The sequence below is a fragment of the Eptatretus burgeri genome, chromosome 1, assembly GCF_056783735.1.
Source record: "Eptatretus burgeri isolate ZD-2024b chromosome 1, Ebu_testis_v1, whole genome shotgun sequence".
Classification (NCBI taxonomy): domain Eukaryota; kingdom Metazoa; phylum Chordata; class Myxini; order Myxiniformes; family Myxinidae; genus Eptatretus; species Eptatretus burgeri.
In genome coordinates, this window is record NC_140961.1 from 71,216,016 (window position 1) to 71,233,936 (window position 17,921).

Genomic DNA, 17,921 nt, shown 5'->3' on the forward strand with positions numbered 1-17,921 from the left:
GGGCACCTTGGTAAAGATGAGGATGGGTTATCTGACCTTGGATATGCCAAACAAAGATTTCTTTAAATTGGAGAATAATATAAAAAAGTCTCAACAAATTCATGGATTGCATTCATGGATTAAATGGATCCCTATAGTTAGGGAATTTTCACAAATTGTATTGACCTTCTGTCAAAAAATTGCTTACCAAAAAATTTCTTCACTAACGTATTCATCTAGGTGTCTACGAACACCTATCAATTAGTGCAAACCCAAATCCTTGTGGAAAATTCTGGGGAGCCAATCAAAGTTCGGGTGCTCAGAGGTCCTGCGCCAAAAAAAAAAAAATCGGAAAAATTAACTTTTGCCAATATTGACTTGTGGGATTTCTAACGAGGGGTTTTTTGGGGTGCTGAATTGATTCCAACCATTAGATTTGAGGAAAAATGAATCCCTGGCCGTAAAATATTGATATGATACATTTTTAGATATCTCAGACTGTTTTGCGGTAATTTGGCTCAATTGATTCAGATTGTTCAAATTGTGCTGAAACCAGCATACAACATTTTTGAAACCACTGCTATATTGTTGGTTATACTTGTGCTCATGCTCAGTAGAATTCAGGTTCTCAGACCATGAATGGTCCGGCACATGGACCGACATCACGATAGAAACCACACTCATGCGTGAGGAAAAATCCTCCGGTGGTCTAAACAGAGGCTGCTTTCGGAATGAGTCTTCTCATAAGTCTTGGGTTCAGACTCTGAACCACTTCTCCTTCATTCACCAAGAGCGAGAAAGAAGCAGGGTCAAATGTGGGGTACCTGTCCACACCGACGTTAAAAGAGTCCAAATGAAGAGAGATAACGATGCTGTCAACACCATAGTTGGGTGGTTGGAGGAAGTCAACCCTTTCGATGCCACACGGGACAAGAAGACTCTGGTGTCCTTCTCAACTGGGTTCATCAGCACTCCCGAAGACCAAGTCAACGCTGATCAAGCAGAAGAAGTTGGCAGAGCCATACAGGCTAAGATGGATGGGACAACTGTTGTGGATGCAATGGTAACCAAACACAAGGTCAAATCACTTGCAAGCCTCAGATCTGGACCCAAAGTCAATGGCGAGAAGCTGGTCATTGACTCACTGAAGCTATTCAACCGCCTCATTGTCATCAGTGAGCGTGAGGTCAAGACCAAAAAAGCTCTGTGCTTTGAGGTGACGCCAAAACCGATGTCTCTGTTTGACAAAAATCAAAAGTTGCGAAAGCCAGACAAGGCTGCCCGAGCAAGGTCCCTGAAGGCATGTGTGGCACCTGTCGAACAACCCCCCTGCACAAGCCTTGTGGTTGATGGTGGGTGGCCCCTGCACAATGTCAAGTGGGAGGCTAACCGAACTTGGAAGGATGTTGCCGAGAGCTACCTCTGCTTTGTGAAATCCATGGGGAGCCATCGCCTCCAGATAACGGTGGTCTTTGACGGATACGGCAGCTCCACCAAGGACCATGACCACTTGAGACGAACAAAGAATGCATGCTGTGACATTCAGATTCGTCTGGATCTCAAAATCATCATTGCAAGAGATAAGTTCCTCGATAACAAAAACAACAAAGCCCAGGTCATTCTGCTCCTTGCTGAGACATTTAGTAGGAATGGAATCAGTGTACAGCAATGCTCCGATGATGCCGACACCTCCATCGTCCGCGCAGCTCCAGATGAGGCAAGAGAGTCCCCTGTCGAGGTGAGGGCTGAGGACACAGACGTCCTGGTTATGCTGATTCATCATGTTGCAGACCATCCGATCTTCCTCACGACAGCCAAAGAAACATCTTACGATGTCGGAAAGATCCGGGAGGACTATGAATGGCAACTCACTGAGAAAGGATATGCAACAGTCCCTTCTACAGACCCCATTGCACCAGACTACCTCCTGACGTTTGCCAGCTGCAACTGTGCAGGGGATTGCAGCTCACTCAGGTGTTGCTGTAAAAAGCAAGGAGTCAAGTGTATTTCTGCTTGCGGCATCTGTCATGGTAACTCTTTCCTGAACATAAACCAGCTGGATGACAAGAAGAGTGAGGAAGATACTGGGGAGTTTGATGAATAAGGTTGTAAAAGCTGACAAAGAAACATTTCCATTGAGCACAGTTCTGTTAAAAATGTCAATACAATACATTTTATATGATCAAGGAGTGTTTTTTTTCTCAAAAATAATGGTTGGAATCAATTCAGCACCCCCAAAAAACCCCTAGTTAGACATCCCACAAGTCAATATTGGCAAAAGTTAATTTTCCGATTTTTTCGCACAGGTCCTCTGAGCACCCGAACTTTGATTGCCTCCCCAGAATTTTCCACAAGGATTTGGGTTTGCACTAATTGATAGGTGTTAGTAGACACCTAGATGAATACGTTAGTGAAGAAATTTTTTGGTAAGCAATTTTTTCACAGATGGTCAATACAATTTGCTAAAATTCCCTAACTACTAATGACGTCCCAGAAAGGGATCACGAGTGTCTTGAAGGATTTTTATTCAAATTTATACTCCCCCCAGAGTGTGGACAATGAGGAAATTCAAGAATTGATTGCAGAGCTTCCACAATTAGAAGGAGATCAGCAACAAGTTCTTGATTCCTCAATCATGGCTGAAGAACTTGAAGCAGCCATGCGGAGTTTAAAAGATGGAAAGGCCTCCGGAATAGATGGCCTACCCGTAGAATTTTATAAAGTTTTTTGGACTTTGGTCAGACCAGACTTGCTTCATGTCCTTGAAGAGTGTATACGTGTTGGAGAACTGCCATTATCTTGTAAGACAGCAGTTGTATGTTTGCTGCCGAAAGATGGGAACTCTCAACAGGTTGAAAATTGGAGGCCTGTGTCTTTACTTTGTTCTGACTATAAGATTTTTTCTAAAGTTCTCGCCAGTTGCATGAAAAATGTAATTGCTTGGGTAATTAATCCAGATCAGACTTACTGTGTGCCTGGAAGATCCATTCATGATAATATTTTTCTGGTAAGGGATAGCATTTCGTGTAATAATACCTTGTCTGACAATTTTGGATTGTTGTTTATTGATCAGGCAAAGGCTTTCGTTCGTGTTGACCATCAGTACTTGTTTTCTGTTCTTAAGGGGATGGGTTTTGGAGAAAATTTTATTTCTTATGTTAAACTTTTGTATAATGATACTTATTGCATGGTGAAAGTAAATAACAGGTTATGCCCCCCTTTCTCTTTCCGAAGGGGTATTCGTCAAGGCTGTCCCCTTTCAGGATTGTTGTATACAATTGCCCTTGAACCACTTCTGGCATCTATTAGGCAGTGAATGCCACAGGACGGGGGGGGGGGGGAGGTGTAGAAGGTCCGAACTTTGTGGTCACGGCTTATGTCTGCATTTAAATTAGAGATCAAAACAGTATCTCTGTTCTTCAAAGGTGTTTGGAAAAATTTTCTGCAGCCTCCTCAAGGGAGGTAAATTGGAACAAAAGTTTCGGGCTATGGTGTGGTAAAAGTAGTATATCTTCCCCAATACAGACACCTTCACTGCCAGAGAACCTAACCTGGAGGACAGATGGGGTCAAATACCTCGGAATCTATTTTGGAAATAGAGAAATCGAATTGAAGAATTGGGAAGGTATGCTGGAACAAGTTACGAGTCGGTTAAAAAAATGGGAAGGATTACTCAAGTCGCTTTCATACAGAGGACGCACTCTAATTATTAATAACCTGATAGCAGCTGGACTATGGCATAAAGCTATTGCCTTACAACCACTGAGAGGCTTAATCATCGACATCCAGCGGGTGCTGGTAAAGGTTTTCTGGAGTGGTTACCACTGGCTTCGGCCTGCTGTATTGTACCGCCCCCGGAAGGAGGGAGGACAAGGTGTCGTGGATATCAGCAGTCGTATCATGGCTTTTCACCTGCAGTCTGTGCAAAGACTGTTGTTCAACGAACAGATAGCTTGGCGTCCCTTTGCACACTTCCTGCTGCAACAGGCTGGTGGCTTAAATATGACTGGCATCTTTTTTTAGTAGACCTGGAGCGCATAAACTATGCCTCACTTCCTGGGTTTTTACCAAAGTTTACTGAATGCCTGGAAAGGGTTTGGTGTGCAACGCCTGAATGAGGTCAACAACTGCCGAATGTTTCTCCAGGAGCCTTTATTCGACAACACTTTTCTTCTTTGTGTTCCTCATTGTCAGACGATCAGAAAATTCATACAAGGACAAGTTAACAAGGTGTGTGACCTTAGGGATGTCTCTAGGTCTAAATGGAGATCTGCAAGGTCAGTTGCAGACAGGCTTGGCATTAGATCCATCCGACTCGTGGACCAAACTGTACGGATTGTGGTGAGGAAATTTAGACAGTTAAATATTGGTTGGGAAGGTGTCAGTATTGGGGAAGATTTTTGGATGACCTTTCCTGAAATTAAAGTGTTTCCTGCTGTCCAATCAAATACTGAAGATCTTCTCCCCTTTCATTTAGTAACTAAGACTGGTTCCAAGACCTCTCTCGAACGAAGAATGTTTCCCCCCATCGGGGCGAACACGCATAGCTTTGTGGGGTGAGAAGTTAGGGCCCGGGTCTCCCTCTGTGGGCCAAGTTGTACAGGTTACCCATACATGGCCTTTTGGCTGATATACAGTGGAGGCTAGTACATTGGGCACTCCCATCCAACACATTTGTACATCATTTTAATAACTCCATATCGATCACATGTCCCTTCTGTGAGCAAGAAGAGGATCTCTTCCATACATACATGAAGTGTGAAAGACTTACCCCTCTTTTTTCCTTGCTTATTCACCTCTTTCATAATTTGTCTTTTTCTTTTACATCACACATGTTTATTTTTGGGGTGCCTTATAGCCCCTCATGTAGAGATGCTGGTGCTTTTTTGAATTTTCTGGTGGCTGTAGCAAAATATGCCATTTATAAGTCAAGGAAAATGAAGATTGAAAATGACGATGATGTTGATAATGTAAGTATTTTCAAAGGTTTTATTGTAGCGAGACTAAAACTGGAATTTAAACATTATAAAAATAATGACAATGTTAAACTTTTTGAGAGAAAATGGTGTATTGGTGGAGCTGTGTGTCTGATGGATCAACTTAATTTGGTGGTCACTCTATGATTTGCATCTTTATTTCGGATATGTAAAGATGTGTTTTTTTGTGTGTTTCCCAAATGCATTAATTACCTGTTTTTTTTTTTCTTGCTATTCATGAAATAAAGTGTTTAAAATTCAATTATTTATATATATATATATATATATATATATATATATATATATATATATATATATATATATATATATATATATATATATCTCTCTCTCTCTCTCTCTCTCTCTCTCTCTCTCTCTCTCTCTCTCTCTCTCTCTCTCTCTCTCTCTCTCTCTCTCTCTCTCTCTCTCTCTCTCTCTCTCTCTCTCTCTCTCTCTCTCTCTCTTTCTCTTTCTCTTTCTCTTTCTCTTTCTCTCTCTCTCTCCCCCCCCCCTGCTGGTTGTTGGTGAGTTGTGCATGGGTGTGGCATCATGGCAGCTCTGTAAGTGAAGCTGTGAGTGCTGTGTCCTGTTGGTGTTTTTCCTATCCCCTTTTCGCTCCCCTTGTATCCTTGTTTGTGTGTGTGAAGTTTTCCCCTGTGTTTCCTTTCTTTGTTGAGACAGGAGAGAGAAAGAGAGCGTGCACAGTAAGTGTTCTGCAGGCCTGTTCAGGACTTCCTGGTTTTTGGGCCTGCTTTTCTACTTGCTGTGTTTCAACGTTTAGCCTTTTTCTTCACGAAATACTTAGTTCATATTAATCTTTTGTTTCCCCCCACTTGCAAGTTTTGCTTGTGGCAGGTTTGCTTTTGGTTTTTTGATCCTTCAATTTACTTTGTATTGTTTCACATTATAGCAAATGTACGTTTGCATCATAGTGTGTATGAGGAACTCACTCCAAAGAACAGGGTCATAGTTTGTCCACCGGACGGAGTCAGTGTTAATGATGTCGTAATGGGTTTCGGAGAGCTCATTGGGCTCAAAAACATTCTCGCAGCGTCGAGGATGAATCAACGTGTTGTGCTATTTTTGTCTGAAGAGCGATACGTTGCTCAGACGGTCAAAACCGGCTTGCTTCTCCCGCCGGATCTTTTTGTTTCTGTAAGTCCTTTGGACACACCTGCTGTTAAAATTATTATATCAAATATTCCACCTTTCTTTAAAAGCGAGGAGATTATCTCTGCTTTAAGGTATTTTGGGACGGTTGTGTCACGGATTTCCATGATCCCATTACGTTTGCGTTCTGGCGTTTCGGTTCGACACATTATATCGTTCCGACGCCACTGTTATATTGTTTTGAAGAATGGTGCACGGTCACTTAGTACTGGCTGTCACTCTTAAATATAAAGATCGTAGCTCCCGAGTTTATATTGCCACTGAAATGATGACATGCTTTATTTGTGGCGAGCATGGACATTTAAAGAATGCGTGTCCGAAACCAAACATTCCTCGTGGTGAGTCTCAACGTGTGGAACCTAATGAGGACTCTCAATGCCAGGAGCCCAGAACAAGCACTAATGATGCACCTGGAGCTGCAGAACCCAAGCCAAGCACTAGTGGTACATCTAGAGTGGTGGCACGTGCAGACACCTCCCATAATGAGCCCATGAAAACAAATGCAGAAGTTAAAGAATCTCAAGTAGACGACGAGGGTTTTGTCACCGTTCACTCCCGAAGAAACAAGCATCCCAACATCAACGGTCATGATGTAATTGTGAGCGTTTTCTAAAAAGCTTGCGCCATCGAGCAAACTACACGGCTTTCTTGTAGATACAGCCAGCTCGCTCACTGCTTTGGAAATGGAAAAAAAATTGCAGTTCTAGCTCCAGTGGATGTTGACAGTGCTCCTGATCATGTACGGGATGAGCACGAGCATGAACATGAACAAGAGGGCGGTGTTGTGCCCCAAGAGGTAGTTGTGACCACCTCAGTGGTTGTTGATGTCATCGACATTGAAAGTGAGCCTATGTTGGTCCTTCTTTCTACCAAAAGCATAGTGGCTGAGACATCTGCGTTCCAGACAACTCCGGACGTTATGGATGAGGAGCATGCGTGTTCTGCTTTGGTAACGGCTTTCTCCCTCCCAGCAGGAATGGAAATGCCTACTCCACCTGTGGTGCATGGTTCAAGTGTGCATCACCAATCAGACTATGATTCTGATGGGGCCTCGTCGTTTACCTCTGGTGATAGTACTGAAGTCTGGAACGATCCAGGCTTATTTCAGGAACCAGAGGGTGTTCCGACTGTGCCCCCCCCCCCAGGAGATCATAAAATTTTTACAGCACACCTTCCGTAAGAGACATGTTCAAATTCAAGATTCCTTTCCAGACATGCTGTTTTATTACCTCTGCAAAGTGGCTGCTCGTTCAGTCTGAGCAGTTTGGCATGACTGAGCCACAAATGTTTCATCTGAGGAAGTGGGTTTTGAAAGCAAGGAAACTACTGCGTCCATAACCTGGCCAATTGACTGATATATTTTTCAAAATTCCACACTTTGGCTTTCTCGATTGCTACTTTAAACATTAATGGAGGACGTTCAAATTTACGCAAAGAAAAACTCCTCATAAGTTAAGGAGCTTATATTGAAGAACCAGAATGATTTTTTACTTTTACAGGAAACCAGATGTAGCTCCTCCTATATGAGCGAATGGGAGAGAATGATGAGAGGAAGGTGGTTCTTCAGCAGCTTAGAGTGTCCCAGAGCTGGGGTAGCCATCTATTTACATCCCTCTCTCTGTAATCTCATTGTTGATTTTAATGAAATTATTAAAGGATATTTAATCTCACTCACAAAAAAGCCTGGTGTTGGCGCAGTGGTTAGGGCAGCGGCTTGGGATCCAAAAGGTCCTGAGTTCAAGCCCCGTTGGGCCACTGAATTAATACACCAGGGGGTTCACTCAGCCTGTCATCCTTCCGAGGTCGGCAAAATGAGTACCAGTATACTGGGCCGGTGTATACCCCGGTTAAAATAGGTGTACCATATCCCTGTGTTGTAAGAGGCGACCAGGGTTGCGTCAGGAAGGGCATCCGGCGTAAAACATGTGCCAAATCACTATGCGGATCATACGGATGATCCGCTGTGGCGACCCCTAACGGGAGCAGCCGAAAGAAGAAGAAGAAGAAGAAGATTTAATCTCACTCACCTTTACTCTTAATGGTTTTAAACACACAATACTGAATGTCTATGCACCGAGTGACAATACGGATCGAACTTGTGTTTTTACGCAGTTAGAAGCATCCCTCACACACTTAGATTTTAATGGATTTGTTTGTTTAGGGGATTTTAACTGCACGATGGATTCTACCATTGATCGCAATGGGAAAGAGCCTAACCCAGCGAGCATTATGCCCCTGGCTAGGACTTTGACATCCTTCTCCCTTATTAACATTTGGAGGACTTGTAATCCATCAACACGACAATACAAGTCGTGTCGTTGTTTTGATGGCTGTCTGTCCCTCGCAAGGTCAGACCGTTTTTATATTAGTAATTATTTTTTAAATATTGTGACCCATACTGGTATCGTCCCCAGTGGTTTCTCAGACCATCATATGGTCATACTTCGCATTCACCTACCAATTCGTAACCGAGGTGCTGCCTACTGGACTTTTAATGTTAGCCTCCTCGAGGATCATTTGTTTGATGATGCCTTTCGTGTTTTTTGGAGAACTTTACTCCAACGTAAACCCTCCTTTCCCCGTCTTGTGCAAAGGTAGGACAATGCCAAAGCACAGATAACATCGTTCTGCAAGCAATACGGAGCTTATCAAACTCGACATGACTCTGCCCTTCAATCTCTGGTTGCCAGAGAGATACTATCTTTGCAATCCAACCTTTCAGCCTCCAATACTGAAAGGACCAACTTTTTGCTGGCAAAGAAAAAAGCCCTTCTTGCTGGGCTTCAATCAAAGCAGGCCAGGGGAGCTCTGATCCGTCTCCGAATGGAAAACCTGTATCACTTGGATACTTCCTCTAAGTTTTTCTTCAGACAGGAAGTTCGGAAAAAAACAAGTCAGCAGATAGCCTCACTAAAGACGAAGGAAGGAAGAATAACGCACTGCCAAAAAGACATCAGAGTTTCACTCAAGGATTACTTCTCTGAACTCTACCAAGCCAAGAGCACTGATGATGAGTTTGTGGAATCCCTGACTTCTTCCCTACACATCTTATCAGAATCCGTACGTCTACAACTAGACAAGGAAATAACTTTGGAGGAACTTCAGGCTGCCCTACATACTCTACCAACAGGCAAAGCCTCTGGACGAGATGGAATGCCTTGAGAACTTTATAAAACCTTTTGGGACCTTCTGGGACCAGAGTTCCATGAAGCTCTGATTGACGGTCTACGATTGAATCTGTTGCCATTAAGCTGTCGCAGGGCTGTACTCGCCCTTGTCCCCAAAAAAGGTGACCTTCAGCAACCATGCAACTGGCGTCCTATTGTTGCGGAAATTGGCCCTTAGTGGGTTATTAAATATAGGACTAGCCCAGATCCCCCCATAAATGCATGTTTAGCCAGGTTGTTTGGTAATCGGATGTTAAATTTGTGTTGGAAGGTGTAGCAGGCGATCCAGTGTTCATACAGTGGTGGTGTACCGAGAGGCGCCTTCTTTTTCCTTCCCCCCTCTTAATCAGCCCCCACCCAGCGCCCTGACAGAGCCAGTCAACAAGACGTGCCAGCAACCCATTGGCGGAAAGCTGCTGCAAACCCGCACCATGGACGAATCACGCGTCCCCGGAAGTGGTCCAAAAAGCCTGCCTCGAAAGGTGAGAAAACAGTTCCTTTCACCGGATCTCACCCTCTTGTGCCGTCGACCTCACAGGGGCTGGACGCACCGAGGCTGCGTGCGTGGGCTGGGCCGAGAGGAGGACGTCGCCGCCATTTTGCCATGCTGCGTGCGTGGGCTGGGCTGATAGGAGGAAGTTGCCACCATTTTGCCACACTGCGTGCGTGGGCTGGGCCGATAGGAGGACGTCGCCACCATTTTGCCACACTGCGTGCATGGGCTGGGCCGATAGGAGGACATTGCTGCCATTTTTGCCACACTGCGTGTGGGCTTGGCCGAAAGGAGGACGTCGCCACAATTTTGCCACGCTGCATGCGTGGGCTGGGCCGATAGGAAGACGTCGCCACCATTTTTGCCACGCTGCTTGCGAGGGCTGGGCCGATAGGAGGACTTCACCACCATTTTTCCACGCTGCGTGCGTGGGCTGGGCTGATAGGAGGACATCACCGCCATTTTGCCACGCTGCTTGCGTGGGCTGGGCCGATAGGAGGACTTCGCCACCATTTTTCCACGCTGCTTGCGTGGGCTGGGCCGATAGGAGGACGTCGCCACGATTTTGCCATGCTGCACGCGTGGGTTGGGCCGATAGGAGGACGTCGCCGCCATTTTGCTACACTGCGTGCATGGGCTGGGCTGATAGAAGGACGTCGCCGCCATTTTGCCATGCTGCGTGTGTGGGCTGGGCCGATAGGAGGACGTCACTGCCATTTTTCCACGCTGCTTGCGTGGGCTGGGCCGATAGGAGGACGTCGCCGCCATTTTTTCCACACTGCTTGCGTGGGCTGGGCCGATAGGAGGACGTCGCCACCATTTTGCCACGCTACATGCTCGGGCTGGGCGCTCGAATCCGGCGACATCGGCTTGTTACGAGCCGCATTCGTGCCTTCCACACCTTTCCTCTCGTCCATGAGGCACCACCCAGTACTCCGTGTCTTGCATGCATGTTGTCCAGGCCTAAGGCTTATTTTGTTATTTTGTTTGTTGGTTTGGTTTTTCTAGACCAGGAAAAAGCCTTTGATACTGTTGATCACCTCTATCTTTTTTTCTGTTTTACGAGGGTTTGATTTTGGGGCAACTTTTATCTCTTACATACAGCTCCTGTATAACAACATTTTTAGTTTACTCGAAGTTAATAATATTTTATGTCAGCCTTTCCCAGCGAATAGAGGCATTCGTCAAGGCTGCCCTTTGTCCGGCCTTCTCTATTCCCTAGTAATCGAGCCTTTGCTCATTCGGTTGCGGGAACATCTTCATGGTTTTCTTCCCCAACCAATGGCGAACCCAGTTAAAGTAATTGCCTATGCGGATGATCTTTGTGCAGTTATCCATTCAGATGAGGATGTCTCTGCCTTGGTCCACTGTGTCCATGAATTCAGTTTGGCAAGCTCCACCAAAGTAAACTGGAAAAAGAGCAAAGCTCTCTATCTTGGTCCGCAAAATGGCGCCACTCCTCCGACCCTGCCCAAGCAACTTGAATGGGCACGGGATGGAATTTTTTTTTCATCTCGGTGTCTTCTGGACGATAGGGCATGTGGTCCTAAGTGCTTGTCTTGTGGTCTCCATCTCCCAACTGAATGAAACTTATTTTATAATCAAGTTAAATATTTTTATGAATTATCGTTCATATTCCCGCGTCATCGGTTGGAGCATTTTGTTGAAATTTAGGTTGGAATAACTAATATTTCGTCGGTAAAATAATTATCACGATCTCGATATTTATACAATAAAATTGTACGTTTCATTTTTGAAAAGGAGCCAATCAGCAACATCGTACGAGAGTGCTGCGGTACGGCGAATAGCGGGTCACGTGTGTAAACAAGATGCTGTTTGGTGAAAAGTATCGGTGAAATTTGGCATCAGTTGGTGTCAAATTTGGTGTAAAAAATAGGTGTTATGCACATGTTCCAGGTGCCGGTGGTGATATTGTGCCATTTACTGAAAAAAGGTGGAGAACATTCTTGAGTGCTGTAGATATTTGGAGCGATTTGGTGGGAAACCAGGCCGATTTAGCGAGGTATTTCGTCCGCGATCATGGTCTACACTACAGCGCATGTGAAAGTGCATTGCCGGTCCCTGAAACTGGGGTTGCCACGCAGTGTGTTACTGGTATTTCACTGATTCTACCAAGCAAAAACGTGCCCAAACTGCTAAACAGAAGCATCACAATGTCACCCAATCATCCGGTAAGTTTAAAAGTAGCCTACAAATACATCACGAATGAGAAAATTGCATGTACCATCACACAGGGAGGCCTATGATATTGGGTCAGGTCAGTCCCAAATGTTGTGATTTATGTAGTCTACATGAATTGTAAAATGTGGGACTTTTGTTTTTACATATAGTAGATCGATTCCATATATCTTCGATAACCAGACAATGTGAAGAGATGGCTGGCAAAGGGCAGAAATCTTCAAAAAGGGCAGACCTTACCAACATTCAAATGACTAGGGATGAAGACGACGTAAACAACATAATGAGTACCATCACGAGCATGACGAATCCTTTCGAAAATGACCTGGAAATGGATGCTAATGATCTGGTTCACTTGTCATCTGGAGTCCTTGCACCAGATGATGTGTATTCTGACCTCATGACCGCAAAAGTAAAGGGCGATGAAGCTTTCGTCAATTTTTCTAAAAGCCGCTTGCAAGGTAATGATGTAGACCTGAACAAAATGCTGAAGGAGATGAAACTGAAAACATTTTCAGATGCAGGCAAGCAAACCATCAAGGTTAAAGGGAAAGATGTTACTTTGAAAAGTGATCGTGAGTTGTTGGCAAGGCTGGTCATCATTGGCAAAGTACGAAAAGTGAATCTCAAAAGCATGATGACACTCGTTGAGCCCATATCCACCAGCCCTTGCGACTTATGAGGGATGCTTAGTTAAAACTAACAAGGCGAGGCTGCTACACTACCTAGAAAGTGTACCTGAGAGTTCCCCTGTCGTGGACCCACAAAAGGGAGGCGTATGGGTAGTTGATGGCATGGCCATGCTTCAGCAAATGAGTTCAAAAGGAATGCCCGCCACTGGCGGAAAAAATTCTGAGACAGTTAGTGTACCTGGCACTAAGTAGTACCTCCAACTCTGTACACTTTGTAACAGACACGTATCCATCGATCAGTATTAAGGGTGCTGAGAGGAAACGATGGGCAGCGAGTGGTTCCCAGAGGATTAAAATATCCCAGGCAGACCAACCTGTACCTAAACAATGGAAGAAATATCTGGCAAACAGCTTCAATAAGGAACAGCTAGTTCACTTCTTGTTCAACCATTGGAGTACTTGTGGAGAGGACAACCTTAAGGGCATCACACTGTATGTTGCACATGGCAAGATGTGTCATTCCATCACACCAAGAAATGGTAACATCAGCATTGAAGAAATACCACAGCTCCATTCCATCCAAGAGGAGGCTGACACCAGGATGCTCCTACATGCACATTACATCAGCACCCAAGGCATCAGAAGCATCACCATCAAAAGCCCAGACACTGACGTGTTTGTTATTGGTGTGGCACTTGTATCGCACCTTGTGGGTTCCCAGTTGTATTTCCACACTGGCAGAGACGACAATGTACGTATCATTGACTTTCAGGCCATACAGCAGGAGCTTGGAGATGACATCGAAAAAGCCATCATAGGTCTCCACTGTTTCACAGGATGCGATTCTGTAAGTTCCTTTTACGACAAAGGGAAAACAAAAGCAATCAAACTTCTCACCCAAAATAAATCCTTTTTCCATGCGTGTCAAATGCTTGGCGAGTCTTTCTCCGTAACAGATGAGCTTGTTTCTTTACTGGAGGATTTCGTTTGCAAGCTTTACAGCCAGCAGGAGTACAGTCATGTCAACGATGCACGGTATTCTATGTTTTCGATGGCTGCAAGAAACGAAAGTGTCATGCCACCAAACCGAGATGCCCTCATCAAACACGTACAACGAGCCAACTTCCAGGCAGCTGTTTGCGAGCGCAGCTTTGACAATCACCCAGATATCCCATCACCAGCTGGACATGGTTGGAAATTGATCGATGGCAGCCTCTCAATAAACTGGATGGAAATGCAACCTGCTCAACAGAGCATTCTTGAACTCTCACGCTGCACCTGCAAGAAGTCCAAGTGCAAAGCATCAGATGCAGATGACCAGTGTTGTGTGTCTCTGGGGCTATGTTGTACCGAACTGTGCGAGTGCAAGAACTGTGACAACATGCATGTACGCGATGACGATGCTGAAGAAAGTGAAGAAGAAATGGATGAAGTTGGAGATATCTGCTTTGATGAAGAAAATTTTGAAGAAGAAGAATCTTTTTAATGGCAAGGTAAACTTACATGGGATTATAACTCTGGAATACTGTGTAAAGAAACCATTTTAAACAGCATATCTGTTGCTCTCACTTGCAACACCAGCGTTCCCTTTTAATGGGGGGACTATGGGAGGTGGATATTTTTTGTTTTTTGTACCCATACAATATTAATCTTGTTGGATCCATACATTTTTTCTCTAAAAAATTACCAAACATTACTTTTTAAGGGCAATTTAACAACCCTAGTCTCATTTTTTACAAACCGGAAGTGCTAAAAATCCACTTCCGGTTGTAATTTTTGTCTAAAAATAACCCCTTTTCACCTATTTTCAAGCAAGTTTTGCAATTCTAAATAGAGTCTAAGTGTTCCTATATGTTCACAGCATGTCCTGCTACCTATTGAATAAAAAATACTGCCATCTGTTGATCTAAATATTGTCTAAATGCATTCACCCACTGAGCAGCATGTGCTGACATGTAAACAGACATTCGTTACTTCGATCTGCAAAATGTAACGTCGGCCATTTTGATGCGAATCTTTATCGGCTTCTATCGTTTTTCAGCTTTTCGTGATTTGATCGTAATTTTTTTTAGGTTGTGAGTGGGCTACATCCTTGAAAATTGGCACAATTGTTGATTGTTTTATGTACTGTGATCTAATGAGAGCATTTTTGGAAAATATCTTTAGTTCAGAATTTATGGTAGTCCGAATAGTTCATCAGCAAGAAAAAAATCACAAAATTTGGCAAACCGTTGCCATGGCAACATGCAAAATATTTTTTTCAAAAAACTCTCCATTGGATCACAGCTTGCTAACCTATAAACAACTTGGTGATGTTACAGCATGATCTGATATTTGTAAATGTGTACAAAATTATGAGCAAATTTTTAATTTTAACTTAGCCCAAATTTAAGGTCATTGACATTTGACCTCGGGTCACTAACAAGATTGACCTTGACTTGCGCTAATTAATGTATTTCTTAAAACTAGACACTTATATGATTATGTTGATACCAAACATGGCATCATTTGTCAAAACATTGGCAAGATAATACCTCTTGAATGTAGTCAGGTCTTTTTGACCCATAGCACCCCGTTAAAAAAACATTACTTGTTTGACGCATTATTTTTAGGCGGGAATTACTAATCAATGCTCCACTTTTGAGCATGGGAACAAAGGGGATATTGATAAGACATGCAATGCCTATATTTTAAGACATAACATATGTAGTTTCAATGTGGAGACCACAAAAAGCACTTTCTGAAGGGATTTTGATTACATGCCCTATAGTCTATTCCTTGGCACTCAAAATTTCGTTTTAAAAAACTGGGAATTTTTAATAAATAAAACTGAGAGGCGGTTACTAAAATGGAAGGGACTACTTAGTCAAATCTCATCGGGGGCGAACCCTTGTTATGCATAACCTTGCGGCGTCAATGCTTTGGCATATTTTTACGGCACTACAACCCCCAGATTTCATTCTTAAAAAAACTACAATCCATTTTTATTGACTTCTTTTGGGGGGAAGCACTGGCTCCGGCCCAGTGTGCAAAGCCTGCCTATTGCCGAAGGAGGACAGGGGCTGGTTGCCGTTACCAGCAAAGTGATGGCTTTTCACCTCCTTTCATTGTGCAGGTTGTTATACACGGATATCTCTTGAAAAGCCTTCGCTCACTGCCTGCTTCGGCAGGCAGGGAAACTTGGCTATGATCAGGAACTCTTTCTCATGGACACCAAGAAAGTTGACATCACATCAGTGGCCCTGTTCTATAGAAGCATGCTGGAGGCATGGCAGGCAGTCACCGTCCGCCGTGATGACAGTAGCTACTCTCTCAAAATGTTTTTAAATGAGCCCATTTTTCTAAACCCTCTTTTTAAAGGGGTTTGTGGCGATCGCAATTTTATGCAAAATTTTATTGATGCTGGAAACACCAAGGTTAAACATTTTAGAACTCCTTTTCCTTATAAATGGAAGCCAGCTGCCAAGGTCGTTGTGGCCACTGGAATTCGGTCCATTCGAGTCATAGGGAGAATTTTCTCTGTAATTCTACGCTTTTTCAAGCAGTCCGAGTTAAAATGGACTCCACAGCTGGACTCCACACCTTTGCTCCAACACCCCTTTCCATCACTTTCACTTCACTTTCAAGGTTTTATCCCTTTTAACTCAATGGAAAAACATAGTTTTTTTGTGTGTTAAAGCCCTTGTTCCTGAGAGACCTGCAGAACCACAGCGCACTGGAAGAGGATGCTCCGTGTTACTCCATCCAATGGCTTGTTATGTTTAAGGCACCCATTGCCAAGCGCTCTGGAGATTTGCAGTGGTGGCTGGCACACTACATTTTACCCTCGAATGTTTTGTCTCATCGCATATGTTCTAGTCACACAGAATTGTGTCCTTTCTGTGGTGTTACTGAAAATATTTTCCACATTTTTATTGAGTGCCCAAGGCTGCCCCCCTTTTTATGATCTTATCACATGTACTCCGAGGACTAGGCCTTTTTACACATTGTGTTTTTATCTTTGGTTTTAGTATCTCTTACCGATGCAAAAATGAGTGTTTTTTAGCAAATTATTTGTCTTCCGAGGCTAAACTCACTATATACCTGTCAAAGAAGCAGATAATGCAAAATACTGACAATACTGATGATGTCGTTCATCTTTTTAAAGCCTTTGTCACATCACGTTTGCACTTTGAATTTCAACTCAGTGATTTTATGTTGTTTTCACAGAAGTGGTGTGTGAAGGAATCATTATGTGAACTTGTTGATGGTGTCCTCAGAGTTAATTTATGATTTTGCCTTGTTTATGGACTACCTCTTTCCTCATTTTAACTTTGTACAATGTTTGCCTTTGGTTTATGACTTCCTTGTGCACAATGATTCCTGAAAATAAAGAGGAACAAAATGTCTGTCTGTCTCTGTCTCCCTTCCCATATATCTATCTCTATCTCTCTCTCTCACAAGGTATGTTAAGACAGAAAATAATTACAGAAATGATGGATGTGTGTCGGAGGTGTGTTTTACTAAAAACAATAGTAAAATCTTGTTCTAAAGAGTGTTGTTGTGATTCATCCAATTGTGGTAGATTTTGGGTAAAATTGATGGTGATGTCCAACTGTCGTTCGACTTTAGTCTATTTTGTTTGAATTGTACTTGCCTACTCTTTACCTCCACCACCAAATGTGGGAAAAGATTGTTTTCACTCCTGTCTGTCTGTTTGACTGTGAGCAGGATATCTCAAAAGAGTTATGGATGGATTCAGACAAAAAAATTGGTGGTCATGTTAGGTGTGTGCGGTGTTGTGTATAGACTGGATGCTAGAGGGTGCGATGAGGAAGAAGGAGTTCAGGATGAGAGGTCAGGAGGTGTGCAGTGCAAAGCTTATTACGTTCTGATGTTCGATTTAATAAAACCATTGGAGAATATTAGATTCCTCATTCTTTGAGTATTTTATGACACAATAAACTCACGACGAAGATGGGATTGAACTTGAATCCACCGACACCCTTTCTGAAAAACCCGGCTGAGCCTTCAATGCCTTTTACGGCCTAGCCTCGTGTCTTTGAAAACAACGTGCTGGCGATACAAGATAATGCACTCGCTGATGCCCAAAAGCACATGCTTTTGATACATTGCTGTAGCATAGGTCAGAGACTTCCATACACCAACGGTTGCTGAAAATAGCTATGAGACTGCACTTACGGCCTTGAGGAATTTTTTTGTCCTCAGAGTTCATTTTGTGGCAGAGCGACATAAATTTCATCAACGTAGTCAGAAAAATGGTGAGTCAACGGAACAATATATTGCTTCATTAAGGGAGATGGTT

At 43.5% G+C, this 17,921-nt stretch overlaps 2 protein-coding genes across 3 annotated transcripts in view; one reads left to right on the forward strand and one right to left on the reverse strand.

Moving 5' to 3' along the window:
- The window catches only part of LOC147034710 (voltage-dependent calcium channel gamma-2 subunit-like), a 233,714-nt gene that overhangs the window by 148,354 nt on the left and 67,439 nt on the right, over positions 1-17,921 (reverse strand). The gene's annotated exons all lie outside the window — the stretch shown is intronic.
- Positions 12,645-16,989, forward strand: LOC147034711 (uncharacterized). Its single transcript, XM_085887483.1, has one exon. The coding sequence runs from the start codon at positions 13,128-13,130 to the stop codon at positions 14,100-14,102; it is 975 nt and encodes a 324-aa protein (XP_085743609.1). The 5' UTR covers positions 12,645-13,127; the 3' UTR covers positions 14,103-16,989.

Excerpts from the sequence above, each read along its gene's own strand:
- LOC147034711 (XM_085887483.1), top strand. The coding sequence starts at position 13,128 with ATGTGTCATTCCATCACACCAAGAAATGGTAACATCAGCATTGAAGAA.